Source organism: Mixophyes fleayi, chromosome 6 (assembly GCF_038048845.1).
Source record: "Mixophyes fleayi isolate aMixFle1 chromosome 6, aMixFle1.hap1, whole genome shotgun sequence".
NCBI lineage: Eukaryota > Metazoa > Chordata > Amphibia > Anura > Limnodynastidae > Mixophyes > Mixophyes fleayi.
In genome coordinates this window covers 122,559,463-122,572,088 of record NC_134407.1, presented here as the reverse complement: position 1 = coordinate 122,572,088, position 12,626 = coordinate 122,559,463, and the positions used below count along the sequence as shown (strand labels likewise).

Below are 12,626 nucleotides of genomic sequence, written 5' to 3'. Positions count from 1 at the left end.
TTCAAAGACGATGGCTGCATTGCCAATATGCATAGATGGAGAGGAAGATAATCTGTTTTGTGTGTAGAATAGGCCTACCAACGAAGAATTAAACTGTTTTTTTGGATGATTTATTACCTCAACAATTAGATTACTTGTCTCTAAAACAGTTGGAGCACTAAATTGGGTTAATTTAGGCCCAAAAACATGGATTTTCCAAAAAAATAGCAAAACAAAACCAAACAAAACCAAAACCAAAACACGCAATGGCGGTTTTGCAAAACCAAAACCAAAACCAAAACACGACGGTAATCCAGATCCAAAACCGAATCCAAAACCAAAAAACGCGGGGGTCAGTGACCATCTCTAGTATATATATATATATATATATATATATACATATATATATATATATATATAGTGTGTGTATATATATTCCCACACACGCATATATAAACATATATAACATGACATGAGGGGGTCGCTGGATATCATTGCTTAGTCAGAATGAGTTTGCAATTCTGAGGTTTTTGTTCTATGTGTAATGTTAATGCTCCTATTGTCGGAGCCTACCCAAATCCTATGCTACCGTTTTAGTCACATATCAATGAATGGTCACTTCTTCACACACCCCCTCCCTGGGAATTTGCACGCACACAGGCTGTGGGAGTGGCGTCTCGGGGCTGACCCTATCACGCCACCTTGCTGTACAGTCGGGCTCTTACTTAAGTACAAGTTCACCGTATCCGTCCATCTTGTGTCTTCTGTCAACACCAGCAAAAGTAAGACGCTTGTTATCTCTGAAGGGCTATTGTGTGCATGAGATTATGGTTTATTGCTAGTAGTTCGTTACGTCTAATCCGTAGTTATACAGCATGCATGATTTGTCTTTGTCTAGGTATTCCCTTGAACTTGAATGTATTTTGTTGTAGTATTCTGCAGAAAGCACTGCACAACGTAATCTTATTTCATTATCCTTACTATTACCGATCATGCCTGTTGCAGAACATATTTCTGCTCATGTATATAGCTTTGTGTCGGGTATATTCCAAGTGTCTCAGTAATAGCGGTTTTGTGTTTGGTGCATCTGTTTTAATACGCGCTTTATTTACGGATTTTGCGCCTCAAACTGCCTGAGTTGGGTTAGTGTTAGACACCTATACGGTTTATTGGTGTCGTATGGCTTTTCATACAATATTGCAGTATTAGAGCACTTTTTTTTTTTGTTCCTGTGACGTTGGGTGCTGAAGCGCAATCATTATTTGTGGTGTATATTGTATGTTTTGGGTCAAAAAAAAATCCCTTCGCTTGTATTAGTACTGCTTTAACATCGATATGGTTAATAATGCTGACGAGGTGTACAGGAGAGACAATGAGTTTGCATGCAGAACATATATGTATATGTTTTTTTTTTTATTTATTGGTCCTCATGTGGCTCCTAAATATTTTTTTTTTTTTTTTTTGCTCCTAAACAGTGGTTGAAGTAGAGGTATAATGTAAGAAGGTATAACTTGTACAAATGTATAGGCTTACAATAAAGGTGGTGGATGTGGCAGTACTATATGGCATGCCACTATTTATATATACCCACACTTTGCTCACTTCTCCTAAAATAATAAATGTGACCATATGGGAGTTACAGCGCCTCATACTTGTATATTGTGGCATATGACTAGTACTTTTTGGTAAAGTATGAAATTATCCACGTGAGTGAAGTTGCACATTTATTCCATATTTAGGATTCATATAGTGCCAGCATATTCCGTAGCGCTTTAGAATTGGGAGCAAACTGTAATAAAATGAGACTGGCAATTAGAGAAAGGCAGACAGAATTTAGAGGGCCCTGTGCACAGGGTACATAGTACAACATGCTGCACAGAAGCTTTGACAAACTTTTCAAACATCCTGTTAAATGTGAGGACAAAGTACAAGACTGTACATTTAACAGGTGTATGAGCCTTAATTCACATTATGCCACAGTAATGCCCCAATTCATATTTTGTCTCACAAAGGCGTCTCCAATTAAAATTATGGCATACATAATTGCCCCCAATTAATATAATGCCTCATTAGGCAGCTTACCCCCTCTCTTTTTGTCTCTCCCTGTGCCCACTCTCACTCTCACTCTCACTCTCACTCTCACTCTCTCTCACTCCCCTCTGCCTCCACTCCAGGCTGTCACCCACACATACTCTCTCCACGTCCTGGTTGCTGTCACTTCCATTCCACTTACTGCTATAGTCCACACTGATTCTACCAGCCGACCACTTTATCTTGTGTTGCCACACTGCTGGTTCTGACTTATTACCCCGTGTATAGCTCATCTCTCTCTGCCTCTCAGAGATATGTACTGCCCTCAGCAGTGCACAGAAGAGAGAGAAAAATACATGCAGATGGACCTATAAAAGGCAATGCACATTAATATGGTTAGCCTTGCTGAAAAGAGAAACTGCCTGTCAAGTCATTCAGTACAACTTATAATCACTAAAGCTCAAACAACTTTTTTTGTTATATTATTCCAACCCCCCCGTCCCCCTATACACCCAGATTGTAAAATTTCACTATTAAACTTCTTGGCTACACAATAGACTTTACACATTCCTGATTATTGCAATATACATCAGTTTTTTTATTTATTTTGTTATAAATTGCCTAATGTTGTGCTATGCATATTTTCACAGGAGATGTGAGGGTGACTCTAAACAAAATAGTCCTAAGGTGTATTTGTAAAACTTCACTAGGTTGTGAAAGCCAATGCATAATCGGCCCCATTGCAATGGTTTATTAACCCTATAAATGGTTTAATACAAGTCAAACATCTCTGAAAATATTTTGGATATCCTTGGTTCATTCCGTTATAACTCTTGATTAACTGCCCCAAGGAAGGCAAGCAATCAGTGTTCTTGTTTTGAACTGTCACATAGCCTCTAGTTTGTGGGGCAAGCTGTCGAGCCTCACAGGGCCCCTATGGATCAGGCCACGTGTATGTGTGATATACCTACTGCTAAGTAATGGCACTGGGACTGTCAGTCTGCATCAATGATGCAGTTTGCGTGGGAGGACCCATCTGTAGCTACAAGGCTGGTCTTACACAAAATGAAATGATGGCAGCATATAGGAAAACTATACCTTGCATATATTGCATCATTGGACATTTAACCCCATGGTTCAGAGTAGAAGAAAAAAAAAATATCCAGATGGAAGTGTCTCATAAGTTAAACCTCTTGTTTCACACACTTATGATCCTATGGAAATAGGTTCTTCATTTTTTAAGTTAATTTGTATTTCGGTCTTCAATTTACATTTACTGTCCTTATTTTTCAGTGCATGACTACACAATCGTCTATTTCAATGTCAACGGTAAGTAGAAAGCTCCATCCTCTGTGCGGTTAATGCTTACCATCCAATTAAGGAGTCGAGACATGCATGCTGAATCTAGTTTTAATGTCACAATTCCTATTCTACACTTGCCTGAGTCTGGAGCTTTGAATGTCGGGCATCAACCAAAGCCCAGTGCTTCCACAATCAAAACCATAATGTTTAATGAATTTACAGAGGGAGCCTGAAAATGCCTGTACTTGTGGCTGATTTTCTTACAGACATACAGGTTATGAAATTTTGTGCCACTTCACCATTGCTCACTTACTTTTGTACTCAGGACAGAACATGACTAAGCTACTCTATGAAGCCCAAGTCCCAAAAGCTGAAACAAATAAAAAGCTGCTGTTTGTAAGACTTGTAGTTATGCATTTGCATTTCTTGAGAATGGGATCTGAGGTAATGCAATGGACTTTGTGAACAGGGGTCAGGGATTCCGCTATAGGAGTGGTGAGGGCATGTCTGAGGGCCCTTTTTAAAGGGGTTGAACCTCTAGTATGGGAATCGGCTGCCTGATGCAGCTTATCCACATATTTGGATCAGATGTAGTGACTGAAACTGGCTTCTGACTGGATGAATGTGTTGGACCTCTTCTTACCCATAGCTTGTACAGATCCCTGGAATAAGGGTGTATGTTGGATCAGCAGTATTGTGTGATCCACAGGGGTCCAAAGAGAATGCCTACACTTGTCTGGGGAAAGAGAAGAGGGAACGCCTCCTAATATGGTTAACTTGGCATTGGGATTTTGCAAGAATGCCAACAGGGCTATAAAATCAATGGTTAACAGGTGGAATTTGTTTTTCAGCAACCTGGCAAGTTTCCATTTGCTCAGCTTATAGGCCAGGAGATACACTGCCTTGTAGCCTGCCCACTAGATTTCACAGTTGTCCGGACAGCACTATCAGACAAGTAATTGGTGCTGGGAATCCTGACTTAGAGAAAGAAACCTAGTCCAGTGATGCATAGTTCTTCCCCCATTTTACTCAATGAGCTTCAAAGTGAAACAAGTAAAGATGTGTCCATAGTGCTGGCTTCCCTTTATTATTAAGGTGATGTCAGACCTGTATTTCCTGCACCTAGCATATAAATACCTCTTGTCTGATCTGAACGCTGTCTTTAGTGTTGCTGGGAAAAAATTAAGCTACTTTACATAATTTTCACACTAGAACAGACCTTTTCCTGGATGAACATCCTGGATGTTTTGTTTTGCAAGACATTACCCAATGGTTTTATTTAAAATTCCCAATGTTTTTCTGGTCATAAACAAACCCTAATATTGTACTTGATGGTTACTGCTCTTTCAGGTCGTTGTGAAGCAATGCGGATGCTCATGGCTGACCAGGGTTTGGACTGGAAGGAGGAGGTGGTGACATTTGATAACTGGATGGGAGGCAATTTAAAAAAAGAAGCGGTAAGATTGCAATAAATTCAATAGTCGCATATGTACTTGTAGAAACATGCTTTTTATGAATATATAATCCATTTGCACTTTTTTTTTTTTTTTTTAAATCTGTTAGAGGCGTTTCCATATTACTTGCACTGTATAACTGTCTGTCTGATTTTGGCTCCTACTTCTAATATGTGCTTAACCCCACACTACCTCTGGGTAGTATCTTGGTGGTGGTCACTTGTTAAATGTGTTGATATGATGATATAATAAATCTTGTGGATTTGTTCCCACTCTGGTAACTTGGATTTCTGAGTAATAAATCCTATTTATCATATAGCTTTTTTTTTTTTTTTTTTTTTTTTTTTACATTTAACAGGTATTTGGTCAACTTCCTGGATTCAAAGATGGTGACGTCACGCTGTATCAGTCAAATGCCATCTTGCGCTATCTTGGCAGGAATCACGGTATGATATTTGTCATAATCCATGGACTATTCTGTACATTGCTGCACTTTTGTCCACAATCCTAAATTCTTTTGGTCTTGTAGGTCTCTATGGAAAAAAGCCACATGAGGCAGCCCTCATAGACATGGTAAATGATGGGGTGGAAGATCTCAGGGTGAAATATCTCCGTCTAATCTATCAGAACTATGTGAGTATGAGCAAGTTGATAATACCCAGGTAATGGGTATTATTACTCCCAATTGACTTTTGTTCTTCTCTTTAGGAAAATGGAAAAGATGATTACATTAAAGCTCTGGGTGGAGATCTTGGTCACTTTGAGAAGATTATTTCTTCAAATCATGAGGGAAAAGGCTTTATTGTAGGAGATGAGGTGAGAGCTGATGTGTTTATTTGTAAAGTAGACAACATATAGATGTTGTACATGCCACATTTTGACAACCGATAAGTTACTTTATATTTTTGGCTCTTATCTGATTGTCAAATTTCATTGTTTTGGTGTCTAACATAGCTATTGAACTTTACTATTTAACAAAAATAAAAATCTAACTAAACGGAGAGTGCGGACATAAGGTGAATGGTTAAGAGCGTTTAGACCAGGGAACAGATCAACTACGGCTTTGTGCTTGCACGCAAGCTCAGACTGGGGCTGGTACACTCTGTAAAATTTTAACAGTTGGTCAAGAGGACAAAGCCCCTTTTGAATTGGTCTGCAGTCTTATCTGCTATGTGTGAGCACATAGCACAATTCTTCCACAGGACCCTACACAGCCATTATGTACTGCAGCACATGTACCTCTCAATTATTTCTATACTTTATACTATGTTTACACCAGCCAAAGCCAGGTAACTTGCATGTTGAATATACAAAACTGCATAAAATTCAATGTGGCTTTCTGGCGACTGTTCTCCCTGTTGCCTAAATATTTAATCATTAATTACTAGAATATTATCATACATTTGGAAGGTGCCATACAGTAAGGATAACAAGACATGCATACAAGGTAGACAAAATATGTATAGAGGGCCCAGCTCATAGGAGCTTACATTTTCAGTGAGGAGCTCACAGATGAAATATGAGGAGTGTGGCTCAGAGTGAAGATTGGGACAGTTGTGAGGGTGCATTAGTGTGAGTAATATCATCAGGGGTAAGGGAAGCTCTAAAAAAGAGGGGTTTTAGAGAGGGTCTATAGACTTGAAGGCTTTGTGAAACCCTGATTGGGCATGGTAGGGAATTCCATAAGCGAGTAGCAGCATGGGAGAGAAGTCTTTTAGGCTGTGGTCTTAAATTGATTCAGTTCACTAAATCTGTATTTATAATAAGAGGGAGTAAAGGCACTGTTGAACTGATAACACTACACTATGAGGAGAAAACCTACTATTACTCAGTGTCTTTCAGTTATACTGTTTCTTTAATGACTGTTGCTTGGTGACTGGAAATTCTGTTTAATAGTAGTCCAATAACAGCCAAGTTGGCAGTACATAAGCTTTGTAGATACACTTGCAAAAAAACCTGATAGTCTGTATGAAGACATAGGGCTACTATGGTTAATGACAAAATTGCAATGAAAATCCAAGGCAACTTTAGTTCTTTTACAAAAAATATAAAACTCTCCTAATACCACATGCTCAAGTTTAATGAAAGCTAAAAAATAAATGTATTAGGCCATCGAATACCAATAGCTACAGGCATGATTTCCAAATAATTGCAATTTGGCTTTTTGTTTTTACCAGATTTCTTTTGCTGACTATAACTTGGTGGATCTTCTGCGCAACCATCTTGTATTGGCACCAGACTGTCTTTTGGGCTTTCCATTGCTCTCTGCCTATGTCACCCGTGTCTCAAGCCGTCCCAAACTTGCGGCATTTCTCTCCAGTGATGCCCACAAGAACAGACCAATCAATGGCAATGGCAAGCAGTAACTGTTAGAAGCCAGACAGTAGAATGAAAGAATCTATAGATAATGTGCAGTCTGTTTACTATCATCTGTGTGAAGAATGTAGTGTGTTCCTTGACATCGTAATAAAGTGGTATAAATAGTCTTGGCTTAAGACCTGTAATGTTTGCATGATTCGCATCCCCAAAATCTAATGCTTGGTTCCAGGCAGCTGGTGGGTATAGATGCTGGCTCTGGAAAGCTGGTAATTACAAGTAAAGTACTAGTTTCTGGGTATCAACTGCACATGACTAATTCCTGGCTCTGGGTAGTTGGTGATCATTCACTGTGCTAGTTCCTGACACGGAGCAACTGATTACAGGCATGGTACATATAATCTGTTCCCTGCCCCCTACCCAAAAAAGAAAACCCACAGTTACAATCTGTGTGTGAATATATATATATATATATATATATATATATATTTTGTATTTTACTGTGGATTTTCTTTATCTATTATGTAATTTAATACTTTCATGCAAATCCGGCCTTTGTGCATATATACTCTTGTACACCTGTATTTTACAGTCTGATTGATGTTTGTTTTTAGTTAGAGAAGTGACTGTTTTGAAGGGGGGTGAAACATACTGATGTACAAGAGTACACAATTAGAATAGTTAAGAGTACACAATTGTGATACATATCTCTATCCCAATGTTAGATTATTTTATATACAAAAGGTGATTTGCATGAAATTATTTTCTGGACAGATCAAACTTTTAGACACCAGTGTATATTTTGGCAGAGCCTGCTATCTCTCTTTATATGCACATTTGTTCAAATTGACTCTCTGAAGTACTAATCACTAGCTGATCTCTAACTTGATTAGAGTAATGATAAAGTCAAGCCTTTAGTTGGGAAAGTCTGGGAATATAAGGAGATCCGTACTTTGGTCTTATGTGTCTGGATTTTTTTTTCTTAACGCTATTTTCCGATGTTCACTAATTAATCTCCATCTAGGTTTAAGTGAGGTATGTTTGCAAACTAGGTGAACCTCCCAATGTCTAAGTGTTTGCATGCTTATGCGTTTCTGTGCCTTCTTATGTGGTGTGAGTTTTGTCAGAGGGTATTCTGAGTCACCCCAATCAAAGTCACTTTATATTAATCTACTTCTTTCAATGTTGTTCATAGTAATAACACAACACTGTAACCACCATTTATCAACATAGAAACCCTTTAGTGTTGCAAATGCTATTTATTCCTCAGAATGTATTAGCAAATTTCTTGCATATCACATACATTGATTCATGTATACCATCTAATAACTGACCTTTAATTTCATCAAGCACTAAGCTTTCATACTCTTCTCCTCTCTAAATTGTACATTCATCTTTATTTCTTATAATCATGTTACCTTGGGTGGAGAGGAGCAGAAAACGCAGATAACTATATATTATCCAGTCTTATTTTATTTGAAATATTTTATTCTAGATAAAATATTTAGTTATAATTTAAAGGGCCTGTGAGGATACTGGGTTTACCTGGCCCAATTCTACTTGCTGGCTTGTCACCCAGGGGTGCTTTATTACGCCAGGCAAGCCTACCCAGTACCTTTTTATAGGGTTCCTAGCTCATTTATAGGGTTCCTATAGTCACTTGGGCACATGAAGTTAAAAAGTACAACAATACAATTATTGTTTTTAGAACAATTTATTGTTGTAGAATGTACTAAATAAATGATAACTAGAATCTGATTGGTTGCTATTTGTAACATCTCCACTTTCTTTTTTTTTTTTTTTTTTTTTTTCCAACCCAGCGTTTAGTAAATATACCCCATGGAGTTTTTCTGAGCTGCAGATGTACCAGCTCACTCCACCAAGACCCTAGACTTCAACATTGGAGTTCTTCCCAGGATCACATCCAAAACAGCACACCCCCTTGTGTCTTGCTCTCTCCCCTGGGAGAGAGGTGGCCTAAGATAGTGGGATCTTCTGAGAGTGGCTGTCTTTTCTCATCTAGGAGCTGATTCCAAAGTGTCTGCTGAATTTAACCTGAGGCAGTGGAATTATAGGACCCTCCCAGTATTAACCCCTAAGAAGCTTTTTCAGCTGTACCTAGCTTTCAGCTGTTCAGGACTTTCTGTAGAGAAGGGGGGAGAATGAATAGCTACAGTGCCTTCACCTGTCTCCTGGAACCTGATCCTTACCCATAACCCACCTGGCTTCACTTTAAGCAGCTTCACTGAAATATCAACACTACATAATTACAATGAGCTACAATGTCCCCCTTATCCACTTGTACTTAGACACTGCATTTGTACTCTGAGCTGGGGAATATAAACCAGGGCTATAAACAGTACATGTTATGCTCCACATTTTGTGAGAAATGAGGGACAGGCTGCTTAGGGAGATATCAAACTCGTTTCATGACATGACTTCAGTTGTATATTGTATAGCCAAGATCATTTAGCTCAATAGTTTTGTTTAGCTCATGTTGGGCCAAGGTCCTCAACATATAGATCAGAGCACCTCCTGCCCACATGTATATCTCCTCTTTGATAACCTTATTTGTTAAATGGCTCTTAGTGACATGCCTTCTACATCCCCATAGGATTACAGGCTCCATGCAGTTTGTGGGATAGATTATTGTATTGTAATTAATAACTGATGTGTTGAAATTGTCTGAAAATAATAACATAACATTTAAGCACCACAGAGATCATGGCACTGGTTTAGAACAGGGTGTCCTTGGCGGCTCAACTTTTATTGGATGTGCTCGGTAACCACCTTCTCCTATATGGCCAGAATATTTTGCTAAAAAATACCTTATGTGGTGGACTTTCCTTTAAAGGAACACTCACTCCTACCATAGACTGGTGCATATATGGTGCAAACCTCTGCTGCTCTGCAATTTCTACCATCTTGCGCTGTAATGTGCTTTTGTGGAAATCGCTTGTGCATAACAAGCCACTACTGTAAAAAGATTTTGTGTTGAGCTTCAGGTGTTTTATACTGTGAAATTAATGGTCACTGTGTGGATTAGTTAATTCATGGGCAGGGTAATGTCATAATAGCTCAGACAACTGCAAAGTCGAGCCCTGGGCGAGAGCGGCCATTGATGCCCTTTCCCTCCTGATAAGCTTGGTGGGAGTAGATACTGCCTCCCAACGGCATGCACTGTTGGAGGAGATGTAGCATTCATAGTGTGCCTTGCCATTTATAAGAATTTGATCATTCTCCAACCCTGTTCTGCTCTCTCTTACCTGTTCTTGCAACTTTGACTACCTGGAGCTGCTGCTGCAGGATCCAGCTCAGTTGCTGGGTCCTCTTTGGAAAAGAGAGAATCAGTAATTTCAAGGAAAGCAAAGTAACTAATGAACACTCTAGGCCTCCCTCCTCTAACCAGCTATGACAATAAATTGAAGTTTAATAATCAGGCATCCTTCCCTAGATTAAATTAATAATCACATTTAATAAACATTTTCCCCATACCAGCTCTGATATTATTAGCATTCACTTTTCATAAATAGGTCTTCTACCCCAACTCTGTCCTGCATTTAGTTAAGTTTAAAGAACCCAAACCTCCCACTATTAAATTAATAGTCCCATCACCCCACCTTAAATCAATAGACACCACCATGACCCCACCATTAAATAGACTCACCACCACAATCCGATGAATAGCCCCCTGTTAAATTAATAGCCATAGAGGATGGACGGAGACTGAGGGGAACAGGAGACTCCTATCCTGCTGAGAAGGCACATGTTGAGGGGAGATGGAGAGAGGCTCGCAGGTTGATGGGGGGAGGATTGCTTACCTATATAACTGGACTACAAGCAGCTCTAAAGTGGAGGAGGAGCTGGTTGGTTGGCCAGGGGGCGATGTGCTCTTTGCTGACGCTCTGTGGCAGACCCAGATGTATACCTGTGACTGATTGGTGTAATAGTGGGCGGCCGTGGCTTTGCACACAGGCCGCACCGCCCTCATTATGGCCCTGCTATCAGTTTATTTCAGCAGTCTGTAATAGATTGAAGGAGGTATTTCTAGTTTTAAAAAGAGCTGCAGGGGCATATCACCTTAACTCTGTATGTATTTTACCTCCATAGTTTATATCTGAAAACTTCAAGTATAGGTTCTAGTGTTAATTTTAAATGGATCTGAACAGACAAGCTATAAATAAACATTATTATGAAAACAATCCACAAGTGCTCCTTGGTCTTGCTGCCTGATTTACAAGATTTCACTTTTTTTTTTTTTTCAAACATTTAACCATACAATTATAAATCCTGATGCTTCACAAAACCAATGAACCAGTTTTAAACCTCGCGAATATTATTAAATAACAGGTAACACGAGTCAATAGTGCATGAAACCAATGACCTATAATGTGTTATATTCATTGGAAATAAAAGTCTATTTTCTTACCTTCTCATGAAATCCACTTGTGAATTGGTGTTCACATAAATGATAATATATTGTAGTATTTCAATTTAATAGTACTGTCAATACAAAACACATGCAGTACTAAAATGTGTGATCCAAAAGAGTGGTATTGTGACACTGCAAAAAGTTCACAACCTCCAATCTTGTTCTCACTTACATATGGTGCTGGAAAGATATATGTTAATAAAATTTCTAGAACTCAAAGCAAGAGCAAATCTACAATATTCCAAAAGTGCTCATCAAACAGCATCTTGTAATAAAAACAATCCACACTAGGGTATTGTAAGTATCTCATCTGGTGAGGGACACAGAGCCTTCAACAATCGTACATGGTTGCTGGGCTGCTTTGTCATGGGATTAGGCACCTTCAAACTCCCCAAGGAAATGAAGGACCAATAACCTGACTCCATTTGTGTCACTATGCTATTGAAAACCCTCAGCAAAAGGCATAATTTCTACTCATTACTACCTATTCCTAACAACAAAATAAACCTCTATTCCAAAATTTGAACTTCAATGCGCTGTTCTTCTTGGCAGGCCACTGGAGAACTCTTGGGGGTAAATGTATCAAGGTGCGATTTTGCAAATCCAGCAATATTCTCGGGAGAGTTCTAACTGGCAGATGTATGAACCTGAGAGTTCATGTAAAATCGCCAGAGATGTGTTTCTGTTGAAATCGATAAAGATCAAAGTACCGACTGTTTGCCACTATTGCTATACAAGTTTCAAATGTATGAAGCTGTGATTAAGCAAACACTCCTGAGTTTGCTTTAAAAATCGCTAGATACAACACGTTGCATCATAGCAGCGTGTTTAGTAAACACATTACTGTTACACTGTCCCTGCCTATACAGCCGGAGCTCCAGCAGCTGTCAAAAGTAAAAGAAAAAAAAAAGTGTGGGGTCTACCCTGCCCTAGTCCTGCCAGCCTACTGCTGGTTATGTGAAAATCTGGGAAAAAAATTGCGTGGGGTCCCCCCGATTTTCACTTAACCAACACTAGGCAAACCAACCTGGGGTGGGTGGCACTATAGCAGGGGGACATGCGGCAGGGGTCCCCCTGCCATAATGACAACCAACCCCAGGCTGTTCAGCACT

General features: G+C 39.2%; 1 protein-coding gene across 1 annotated transcript; it reads left to right on the top strand.

The window, feature by feature from the left end:
• The first annotated feature begins 571 nt into the window (after positions 1–571).
• Positions 572–7,251, top strand: GSTP1 (glutathione S-transferase pi 1). The gene is made up of 7 exons (XM_075217234.1): positions 572–761; positions 3,304–3,339; positions 4,663–4,769; positions 5,125–5,212; positions 5,296–5,399; positions 5,475–5,582; positions 6,944–7,251. Exons 1-7 carry the CDS (start codon positions 587–589, stop codon positions 7,130–7,132), a joined length of 807 nt encoding a protein of 268 aa, XP_075073335.1. The 5' UTR covers positions 572–586; the 3' UTR covers positions 7,133–7,251.
• The last annotated feature ends 5,375 nt before the right edge of the window (positions 7,252–12,626 follow it).

Excerpts from the sequence above, each read along its gene's own strand:
- GSTP1 (XM_075217234.1), top strand. The coding sequence starts at position 587 with ATGAATGGTCACTTCTTCACACACCCCCTCCCTGGGAATTTGCACGCA. Across the intron at positions 762-3,303 it reads TTCTGTCAACACCAGCAAAA|TGCATGACTACACAATCGTC; the intron begins GTAAGACGCTTG and ends CTTATTTTTCAG. Across the intron at positions 3,340-4,662 it reads CGTCTATTTCAATGTCAACG|GTCGTTGTGAAGCAATGCGG; the intron begins GTAAGTAGAAAG and ends CTGCTCTTTCAG.